General features: G+C 29.1%; 1 protein-coding gene across 1 annotated transcript in view; it reads left to right on the top strand.

The window, feature by feature from the left end:
* LOC122628070 (CD63 antigen-like) overlaps positions 1–12233 on the top strand; it is a 12870-nt gene extending 637 nt beyond the window's left edge. The window contains exons 2-6 of the mRNA XM_043809891.1: positions 5613–5801; positions 6005–6175; positions 7651–7872; positions 8234–8295; positions 10004–12233. Coding sequence (XP_043665826.1) covers positions 5613–5801; positions 6005–6175; positions 7651–7872; positions 8234–8295; positions 10004–10022 — 663 coding nt within the window. The 3' untranslated portion in view covers positions 10023–12233. The remainder of the gene's footprint in view (positions 1–5612; positions 5802–6004; positions 6176–7650; positions 7873–8233; positions 8296–10003) is intronic.
* Positions 12234–12272: the final 39 nt, after the last annotated feature.

Below are 12272 nucleotides of genomic sequence, written 5' to 3'. Positions count from 1 at the left end.
CTCTCTCTCTCTCTCTCTCTCTCTCTCTCTCTCTCTCTCTCTCTCTCTCGCTTAGATATTCTCGAAACATTTTTTCTTAGATTCTTTTCTTATTAGATTTCAATATTATCAAACTCGAGAGGAATATTCATAATAAAACTATCCTATTCCGCATTTCTTTATTTATTGACTTTGTGTATATATATGTGTGTATGTGTATGTGTGTGTGTGTATTTCGCTCATTGTTAGATTCTTTTTCTATTAGATTCGTTTATTATCAAACGCGAGTGGAATATTCATAATGGAACTATCTTATTATTCATCTGTTTGTTTATCGACTTTATATAAGATACACACACATCTAACATATACATCTAATATTATATATATATGTATATATATATATATATATATATATATATATATATATATACATATATAACACAATCGTTCAATAATGTATAACATTACTTTTCGTTTTTATTTATTATATAAAATCATATTCGAGATTGCATGCTTTCAGTTTGAATTGATTCTTTTCGTTTCTTCGTTCTTAGTCGCAAATAAAAGTTCAGATTATTTTCAGTTGAAATTCAAGAAACAGTCGTGAGATACGAGATAATTGTTTTCTTTCTCTTTCACATACATTTTCTCTTTCTTTCTCTGTTTGTGTCTGTTCTTTTGCGACATTGTCGGAAAGGATAGGTATATAAAAAGAGAGGAGCAGTCGACTAAATTTTTTTTTTAGCTCCCCTTATTTTTTAAAATCATTGCGTGACTCATCGAAGGAAAAGTTCCTTCCTCCGTTCGCTTTCTTCTCTCCCGATAGGAAATGGACGAGTCCAGGAGGAGAGGGAGGTGGTAGTAGATTGTGGTGGGTTCTTGTTCTTGCGTCGACGTCGCGTCGTAGTCGCCGAAGTGGAAGGAAACAAAAGAAAGGAACCCACAAGCAGTGTGGGCTTTGTAACCACTGACAATATAACTTTGACTCATTACTACGAAAATTTCGTTTTGAATTTTTCCTCATCTTTTTCCTGCTAGACAAATTATATCTTTATTTTTTTTTTCTTTTTTTTTTTTTTTTTATATTATTCTTTACTTCATTTCCAAATAATTAATCGTATATTAATCCAAATAATTAATCATATCTTTGTATTATTATTATTGTTATTATTAGTTTCTTTTTTTTTTTTTACTTCATTATTTATTCTTTTCATTTTTTTGTTATTATCATTTAATTTCTTTTATTTTCTTATATAAGCACACACCCTCGAATGATAATGATCATATATGAATAAACATGTACGTTCAGGATGATAACAATTCTAATGAGAACGACTAGATGGAAAAATTTTATTCGATCGATCACAAAACGTTAATGAATAAAATATAGCAAAGCTTCGTTTTTGGCCGTAATCGATTTCTCTTGTATGTACATAAATTACATTTACATATATACTATTACGACTACTACTACTACTACTACTATATATATATATATATATATATATATATATATATATTATACATAGTGTAAAGCATGCGACATATATACGAAAAAGAGAGAGAGAGAGAGAGAGAGAGAAAGAGAAAGAAAAAAGAAAAAAAATACTCGATCGAGGTTACTTAAAACTCGATCTTCTTTTCTCAAACGAAACCAGGTCAGAGTTTTTCGAACTCTGACATTCGCACGTACTCCCGATATATTTGTTTCTCCTCCTTCCTACTTCACCCACTCTTCTCTTCTATTACTTATTTTGTCAAATAACCCCTCTCGATTGCTCCGTTGATAATAAATTTCTTTATCGTTCCAATCGATAAAATCTTTCTCTACTACTAAACGACAAATAAAGAAAAAAGGGGGTAGTAATAGTAAAGAATATCTACGAGAGTATCGTAGGTTATGTTCATTCGATATAGAAGACTATATGGTACGTGTTTTATCGTAAGGGACGAAGCAAGGGATGAACATATTGTACATATGTACATAAATGGCCCAATTTTTTTTCGTTCTAGCTATCGCCGTGCATATTGCACATACGTACTTTTAAGTATTACCGTCTGTTACGATTGAATATAGGTAGAAAAGTCACACGTTTGTTGGACTAGTATGTTTATATACAGGGTGGGCCAAAAATTCTTAAAAATCGTATCGATTTAATTTATCTTCAAAATGACTTAGAAACTTTTGACTCACCCTGTGTATATAGTGGCTGTGTACACGTATTATATATATATGTGTATATATATATATAGAATGTTTCATAATATATGAATTCTCGCAATATGGTGGACGTTGCACTCGACATATTTCATATAAACATATTCAATGTAACCTCATTTTTGAGTAAGGATCTACTTGCTTTATGTTCTAATAATTTGATTTATTAGTCAGAAATAAACAGGATATCCCGCAGACCAAATAATTATCTTCTTTAATTGCGAGAATAAAAAAAATATTTCATACATTATTCGAATACTTCGTTGGTCTCAAAGAGTGAACAAGGTTACCTACTTCTTATATCGTCACACTGTTACAATATACAATTATGTGACTTATTTATGAAACTCTATATAAAAGACATCCTATATATATATAAAAAAAATGAATAAATAACTATAACCATCCATCAAAATAACTATGACAACAACAAAATTTCATTCCATTGTTTTTAAATTCCAATATCGATCATATTATATTTATTCATGTATTATGAAACATCCTGTATATACGTACATATATATTTATACACCCACGCATATGTATTTTAAATATTAACTACAATGAGATTTGTCCGCGTATTATGAAACACACTGTATACGTATACGTGCAATGTCCGTCGTTTTCTGTCGAAGGGGGGTCAACTTCTCGAGAGAGTAAAATGTATGTATATATGTATGTATATGTGTTTGGATATATATGTGAACGTAGGGTGGTACGCGACCTCCGTTAGCCAAGCGTACAAACCATATACGTGGACATGTTTTGAACGAGTCGGAGGGAGAAAGGACGATAGCATCGATACCATTGTGACTAACGTAGTGCTACGTCGAATCGAATCGACATTTTATATACTACTCGTCTTATCCATTACGATTTATATATCACGTATTCTAGTACCTTTTTCGTTTAGTTGATATTCTTCTTATTCGTATCGTATCGTATTGTATCGTGTCGTATCGTGTCATTAACCGTTTCTTTTAAACGAATGCAAATTGATAGACGGAAGTCTGTTCGAGACTGCTAAGAATTAATTATGAGCTTAGACTTCTTCTTTCCTTTTCTAGGTTCTTCGATCACTTAATCTTCTTGAAAATTCAACGTAATTGGATTCAATAATAAATAAATTTATTTATTAATTCTGCATATTTATCATTTATGTTAATCAATAAGAGACAATTTGTAGATAATTTAATAGCGAGAAATAATTTTTAGGTCATTTAATTTATCCAAAATGTCAATGTAATTTGATTAATAATTAATAAATTATATAAGACGTGTTTATTGAGTAATAATGATTAGTAATGAGATTGTTCGAGCATCCATGGTGGTTTAAAAGAAAAAAAAAAAAAAGAAGAATCATAAATGAAAAGGTTAGATTATAACGCGCCATTTGCTTTTACACGTTTCATTTATTTCCTATAGGTTAAATTTTATAGAGCGAATATATAAAATGTAGTGAAAGGGATCGTAAACTTACTTTTTTCATTTTATATTTCGTTTTATTTCATTTCATTTCGATTTCTAACAACAAGTAGACATTATTCTTTCCATGAAAAATCTATTTTCGAAACAATTGCTACAAGTGACCGAAATAATCTTCAGTCGATAACAACGAAATATAGTATATAACATACTTAAAAAGATTATGGTTGATTGACCAATACATTTTGACATTTATCTGTATCTGTCCATTTGTTTTTCTCTTGAAAGTACGGAGAACTAGGTTTCGCAGAGATATTCATTATTTATTGGTTAATAAACCTGCCGACATACTGTGTGTGTTTGTGTGTGTTTGTGTGTGTGTGTATGTAGAAAGAAAGGAGAGTGTGAGAGAGGGAAAGAGGAAGAGAGTGAGAGAGTGCGTGGTTCGTTTTACAATACGAACTTCAGCATCTACCTTGCCCTCTTTTCTATAATATGTATATATATATATATATATATATATATATATATATAATGTATGTATATAATATTTATGCACGCGCGCGCACACACACACTTATATGCACACACGTTGCCTTGTCCGTGACGAATATACGCCCTACTTAACTCATCTAACGGATAATTTTGCCCTTAATTGAAACCCTTTTATGAGACGCACTCGTTTTATCTATATTTCTGCGTCACTTCATACGCTTCATTTCATCGTTACAATCTTCGTTTTAAAGGTTAGGATAGGTCAATGTGATTATTTAAACTTTTACTATTAGAAAGGTGCCATGATGATGATGATAATTATAATAATAATAATAATAATAATAATAATAATAATAATAATAATGGCAATGAAAGAATGTCAATTATGATTGGTTGATCGTTTGATATTTCATTTTAAAATTAACTTTTTTTTTTTCTTGCTTCGTTTTTGTTTCTTTATAGAGCAGAGAGAGAGAGAAAGAGAGAGAGAGAGATTCGTTTTTATCCTTTTTTACCGATCGATTTGACACCATCCGAATCAATAAATAAATTCGTTCGCATTTCTAGTAGTTGTTGCTTTTCGCGCAAAGATATGAATGATTACTTAGGTCGCGCGCGATCGATTTCACGCGCGTAGTGGTACCAGTGGTTCATAAGCAATGATCAGAAACTGTTTCATGGACGCAAAGTAACTTTTAATCATCGAAGGACGAACTAAATGTCTATTATTCGAACATTCGAAATTATCGATAATATTATATGAAAATGAAAATCTCTTCTGAAAGGAAATGTATAGAATATGATTCGAGGACAATAATAAAAAAAATTCCTTTCTCTTTCTCACACACACACACACACGCGCGCGCGCGCGCGCGTATGTATGTATGTATATGTATATAATATTATATAGGTAGGCGTATTTCTCGTATCTATAAGGCGTGTATAAATAAAGCAAAGACAAAGCGTAGGTAGAACTTTTGTCAGTGTCTATCCAAAGACGTCTCTACCTACGACTTCAGATATGCTATTAAATATATACAGGGTGTCATAAACATTTTTTCAACGAATCTTATCAATATATACGTGTGTACTTTACAATTTGGAACAGACAAATTTTTAATTCATCCTTATCAACAAAAATATAAATTTTCAACTTATATTATTATTTTTGTATTTTCATTCTTACAATGTATATTTTATAGACAGTTTGTATAATACCACTCAATATATTAGCTACTATAGAAGCTTGTGATTCTTTTTTTTTTTTCTTTTTTTTTTCTTTTATCTCAAAGATAACAAATAATTACTTTATAAGAACGTCTCTATTTGGTCCGAGTTCAACGACTACTGAAGTTGTCGTCGATCGATAAGTCAATGAATCATTAATGAATAGCGACAAAAATAGAGACAGAACTTCTTTTCCTATTCTACGTGAATCCTTTCGTTATTTAAAATAAGTTTTCTTGATGAAAATTTATTTGTTCTTTTACAGATTAGCGGTATCGTCTTCATATCCGTGGGCGCAGTAATTCTGGTCGGTTACAGCACTTACAACAATTTCGTCGACAGCTGGTTCTTCGCCGCACCTGTCTTAATGATAATCGTCGGCGTTGTAGTCTTCTTGGTGTCGTTCTTTGGTTGTTGCGGCGCAATAAAGGAAAATCATTGCATGTTGATAACAGTACGCAAGTTTAAAAAAGAAAAAAGACAGAGAAAAATTCATTTACCGCCATTTGTCGTGCCGTTCATTTTTTGAGATCATTATCGTCGCCATTTTTTTTTCTTTTTTTTTTTTTTAATTTATTATTTGTTTTGTTTTTTTTTTTTTTTTATGTAATCCAAACATATCTCCTTGTCTCTATACTATCTTCATTTTCTTTTTAGTACTCGGTCTTCTTGATGATCATCTTTGCACTCGAATTGGGTATAGGTATCTCAGGCTACGTAATGCGTAATGAAGTGGATTCTATGTTGCTTAATCATTTGAATACAACATTTTATCAATACAAAACTGATGATGACATTCGTAAATCCTGGGATATCATGCAGTACGACGTAAGTAAATAAAAACCGGTTATACATAATCTCTTTGTATATTTATCCTTACCTATTTTCTTTACACTCACATACGCGCATGCACGTACATATTGCTTGCTGGAATAGAATTACATCTCATCCTTTTCTACGAAGGAAAAAGTTTATGTTCCATAATAAGTTCTTATTATAAAAGTAATATTAAGTTCTTCGAAAGATTTTACAAGTTCTTATACAATTGAAGATTAAGAAAATAAATTGGCCATTCAATTGAATAAGTTTTTATTATTCTTTTTTATTATTCTTGTTTATTTTTTTTTTTTATTTATTTTTTTTTTTGGAATACTATACAAACGTACATACGTATTCGCCTTGTAAACTGTGAATCGATATCTACTTCGTTTCTTTCTCCCTCGTATGCTAGATTATTGTATCTATGTACCCCATATATATATATGTGTGTACGTGTGGTACGAGAATATACTACTCGTATATTACCACGTACATTCCACATAACCTTACCACATACTGACTTACGTACACGTATCATATCTATTTCTATTTGTATGTAGCTTAGTATTAATGATACTACAAGGATCCTTGAATATTTCCTAGCATTTCGAGTTCCTTATATATATATACGTAAAACGATTCTTTTTCGTCATTATCCTTTTCTATAGAAAATCTTAAAAATCATTTATTTTATCAAAATATTACATAACATATATACATATATATTGTTTTACACGTGATATTTAAGCTCGATCGATCAGTTAACTTAATAAACTTGGTATTTAAGCGAAGTGTGTTATACACTGGGTCACGCTATGTATAAGTACAGTTTATAAATGTATACAGTGTCCCAATTGAATTTACCATTTTGAATATCTCCGTTATAAAGTACAGTAATATCATAATTATTTATTTTTCTAATTTATATATATATATATATATATATATATATGACATTATGGTTTTACTGATTTATTTATCACTGTATGTTGGCAACAGTAGACGGTTTAAAAATAAAAAGAATTAATTTACCGTATTATTTTATCGGTAATTATCGTCGCCATATTATCTTTTATCAAGCTATTTATCTATAGCATTTTTCAATACTTTCTATTTTAATATTCGATAAATATAATATATATATGTTGTTGTTATTATTATTATTATTATTATTATTATTATTATTATTATTATTTAATTGAATTTTATATTTCTATCGAAATATCACGATAAATTCATATAGGACCCCCCGGTATACATACTTACACAATATATACATCTTCACTGGTGAAAGGGAAATTGTGTAAGAATCACTTGATCGATTACCGAACGCGTTTCCGTTGCTTAGTATGAGTTTAATAATAATAAACCAACCAAGAGAGACCTTCTTAGTCCTTGGTGATATTCGAGCTCAATAATAATTGTTTTGTATACATGATATCCCCATAAATCTATCCATTAATTCGATAATATTATTATTATAGTTACGATGCTGTGGTATAGAAAGTCCAGCAGATTGGGCCAAGCTTGATTACATGGATAATGTTATACCGAATTCTTGTTGTACTGAAATTTCTGCCGGTGATAAATGTGATTCGAATTCGATTTATTCCAACTCTGAAGGCTGCATGTCCAAGTTAGAACAGACCATTAAATACAATTCTTTGGCTTTAGCATCTGTTGGCATAGGAATTACTCTTATTCAGGTAAGATAAATTTTAATTTCTTTACGAGACAAGACGTTTTATATATATATATATATATTTTTTTATTTTCTGATGATATGCGAAAGAATGTCACAACAAAAGATTTTTGTTTCGATGAAAATTAGATTTAAATCGCATTTGAAATGTCATTAGTTGTTCCTAACTTAAAAAAAAAAAAAAAAAACGAAAGAAGAAAGAATAAAGGACAACGAGTTTAAATGAGACACCCAGTATATTGGTCTATTCTATTGCGATCGCGAGTCGTATTAAGAAAAAATTGAATTTGATATTACCAACATACGCGTTGTGACAAAGGTCTCGTTACAAGGTATTTTTATTCTTTTTTTTATATTGGTTTCAGTTGATCGGAGTAATCTTTGCGTGCTGTTTGGCTCGCTCAATTCGTCGCGAGTACGAGACTGTGTAAGCTGACAGAAACAAATTTTAATTGCAACATGCCTAACATGCACTTTTTATAAGTACTGTTCTGTTACACTGGTTACATCACCCTTATCTTTGTTTTGTTAACTATATATAACTTACAATCTCGGTGCACAATTTACACATCAAGAGTGTATTCTTTTTTATTGCTTATCTTACTGACACACTTTGCGTTAAATATTCTATCTCTCTAAAGGGGTTGATCAATTTAAAATATACGTTGAACGAATGGTATTGGTATACTAAGTACGAAATTTATACTATTTTTGGTAATTGGGCTTTCTCTATAGTTATAAAGATCTTTTCATATGTTTTATACGTATACATTTTTACATTAAATTTACAACACCTAAAGACTTTATATGTATATTACTATAATAATCTATCACTACTACAACACAATTGTTTTTGTAAATCCTATAAATTTGCACTGTAGGTAACAATTATATATACGTAATATCTAATCGTATATACATTCAGCTTCGTAATACTGTTATAGCCAAGCCATGGGTAACACGATTCAAAAAATTACATATAATATATCAGTTAACTGGCACAGATTATTTCAGGTTTTGCTACGAGCTTCATGTAAAGTGTTTATACTGTATTTGATCGTTCGGCTTATTAGAGAGACTATATTTTAGAAGTTTTTTTTTTTTTTGTATCAATCTTTTAAGTTCGGATATTATATTTCCAAAAGAAATCAATTGCAAAATTTTCAAAAAAAATTTTAAATAGTCTTGGCTAAAGAAATATTCATCGTAAGGAATGGCGTTGTTGATGTTAAACGATAGCAAGGTATATCGTCATTTTTTGTTTTTTCTATTTTTAAATTTCTTTTCTTACATACTAAAAGATATATTATTAAATCTGCAAAGGAGTAAGTGAAACAGATGCAATTTATGTTAAAAGCAAAAACTTTCTTCTCTCGCATGAATATATGTCTATATAGATTATTTATTAGGGCTCCACTATAATAATGCTAGTCTATTTGGTTTTCACGATTTAAGCATTGATTATGTAAATACTCGAGAAAACTGTACAGTTTCAAATGTATCTGTGACTGAAAATCATAATTAAGCAAACTATTTCTTGGTACATTCATTATTTTAATACAAATGAACAAAGATTTTTAGATTAACAGGTATATATCCCCTCTTTGTCTACACAAAAAGTACACAAGTATAATAGATTTAACGCGAGTATTTGCATATTGAAATGACGTGTAAAACGGTAAAATATATATATGCGTAAACTACAGTTAAGAATTACTATTTATCTATTATTAAGATGTTTTGTTGTTTATTACGGTGTAAAGTTTACGTAGTGTTATAATTATGATTAATGGCCATATCCTATATAATGAATATACAACGTCAGATTCAAGTAATCATTTTATCTTTAGTACTTTGTAGAGAGAGATATATAAAGAACTAACCAATGAAAAAAGTTTTTACATAGTGCAGGTAATAAAATGGCACAACAAAGTCAATGCCAATCTGTTCATTGTTATAGAGCGAAAGGTCTGTCGACTTTGGACATTGCTGGTAATAAACATTTCGCTTATAATTACGTTTTTATCAATGGAATGTTTGCTTTTTATATGTTATTGCTTAGTCAATATGCAGTGCACTTACGTTATTCGATTGATGTATCTAAAAATCTAGTGATGTAATGTTTTTACTTACAGCGAAACCACAGCACACTGATCTGCCATCAATTAAGGGGCATTTTTCATAATATTGTTCATCATACATTGGCAGAAAGATATTTATAGTTCCATTGCGAATATGACCATTTTTATTAATTATTAAAATGCTTAAAAATGTATAGCAAAGAGGAATGATGTTAAAATTATGTTAAAATAACGTTTCTATACACATAATGTAAAAGAGAACATATATCTTGGAAAGATTTATTATTGAAGAACTATTTTCTGATTTCTCTTTATAAAGAATTCTCTAACAAAAATGAAATGATTTACTGCCATTACATGCCAAAAATGCCAAAGAGAGCATAGCGACTATAAGAGTATATATATAACAATCTCTCTCTTTTTCTTTTTATGTATAATGCTACAAGACCATCATCGTAATGGAACAAAAAAATAAATAAATAAATAAAAACAAAGAAATTACTGAAAAGTATTAAAAAAAAAAAAAAATGAGCGATAATGACAATTAATATAATTGATGTGCCATGTGTTGCAGCCATGATGTAAAAATAATTATCACAAAAAAGATTTCTCATCTATGTATACAATATGTCTTCGCTCCTCGTAGAAGCATAGATATTAACATAACGTGAGCTGCTTAATTTTCGTGCTCGCAATAGCTCTACAACCATCATTCCTCTTTAATTTATTATCATATATAAAAAGAAACAATGAGCTATTTTTGCCTAATCTTCCCTCTAACAATACAGTGTGGATTGGTTATCAAAGATTTATTCGCAGAGAAAAGCCTGTGTTTTAATACTCATTATTATGCAAAATGGCTTATTGCTTCTGCTATATTTAAATATGAATGATATAAAAGATACCTTTTTTTTAACAACTCTTTATTTAAATAGAATTATCAAATGTTGCAGCAGTCTTACATGTACCAAATTTGTAATGATATCGTATTTTTTTCTAGAAATGTGCGTACTTTTATTCGTAATTGGCAAAATATCGCGATATATATATATATATATATATATATATATATATAAACAATATATACACAATATCTCTCCTCGTATTGATGCTTAATGCTCATATTACATAATCACGGACATAAATGTTGATGTATTTTGGTATTTAGGACAGCTTTCAATGATATATTAACTGCTTAACATTGTCAATTTGTCAATAATGATCCTTTGTGTCGTTAAATATCTATATTAAAATATGCTATATCACATGTTCTATACCAACTATAATTGTATTTAAAAAAAAAAAAAAGAAAAAGAAAAAAAAAGAAAAGAAAAACAGAAAAATTTAAAAAGAATCGCTATAAAAAAAATCTACATTGTCTCGATTTTACGAATCAAAGTACTTGCAACCGATATCATAATATTATCTATTATTTCTTGAAGTCTTGTATTATTGACAAGAATAAGCTGAAACTAGGACAGTTATTGTTAACGACAAGTTATGTTAATGATGATGATGATATACACATATGGTACTTGAAAATTTGCTACAATATTCTTTCACAATTGAAAAATCACGATGACATAATTATTTAATGTACAACGAGAGAGGTGTAAAAAGATTCAGTGATATTTGTATTATGTATGTATGTTTTAAAATGCACTCTGGTAGTATTAAATATGCAAGACCTCAGAATGGATATAAGTGAAACATTCGTAGATCATTGTATTCACAGTATATTATAAACTATCTAGCTAAGAAATATATATGATTAAAGTGTGCCTAACTTATAGAAAGAGAGAAGACATATGTTATAAATGATTAATATAGAAAAAAAAAAGTTTTAATGTCACTTAACTGTCTTGCGCAACATAGCTTGTCCAAAACTGGCACCTGTCCAAAGTTCGCTCCTTTTAATTACAATAATCGTCATTTTTTTTTTTTTTTTATAAATCTCAATTAGATTCTTGGTATACATTGATTATTGGGCAAGAGATAAGACTGATAAAGATTATTGTAATCAGTATTAATGAGAGCATTGGTATTTTACATATATATACCGTATTCTTACAAGAGTGTAAATTTATACTAAATTATATATTTTATCTGCTTGTATTTTTTTTTCTTCTCTATAAAAATGTAAATTATATTGATAAATTTGTATTAAGATAATTCCATTATTTTAATATAACTTATTATTTTTTGGCAATTTAGGAGCCAACGACATGTCCTTAGCACATATTTGTCTAGCCTTTATGTATATTAATAAATTAATTACACTAATCATCTTGTATTTAATCTTGTATATCTTGTACACCTCGTA

The sequence above is a fragment of the Vespula pensylvanica genome, chromosome 3, assembly GCF_014466175.1.
Source record: "Vespula pensylvanica isolate Volc-1 chromosome 3, ASM1446617v1, whole genome shotgun sequence".
NCBI lineage: Eukaryota > Metazoa > Arthropoda > Insecta > Hymenoptera > Vespidae > Vespula > Vespula pensylvanica.
This window is presented reverse-complemented; position numbering and strand designations above follow the sequence as displayed.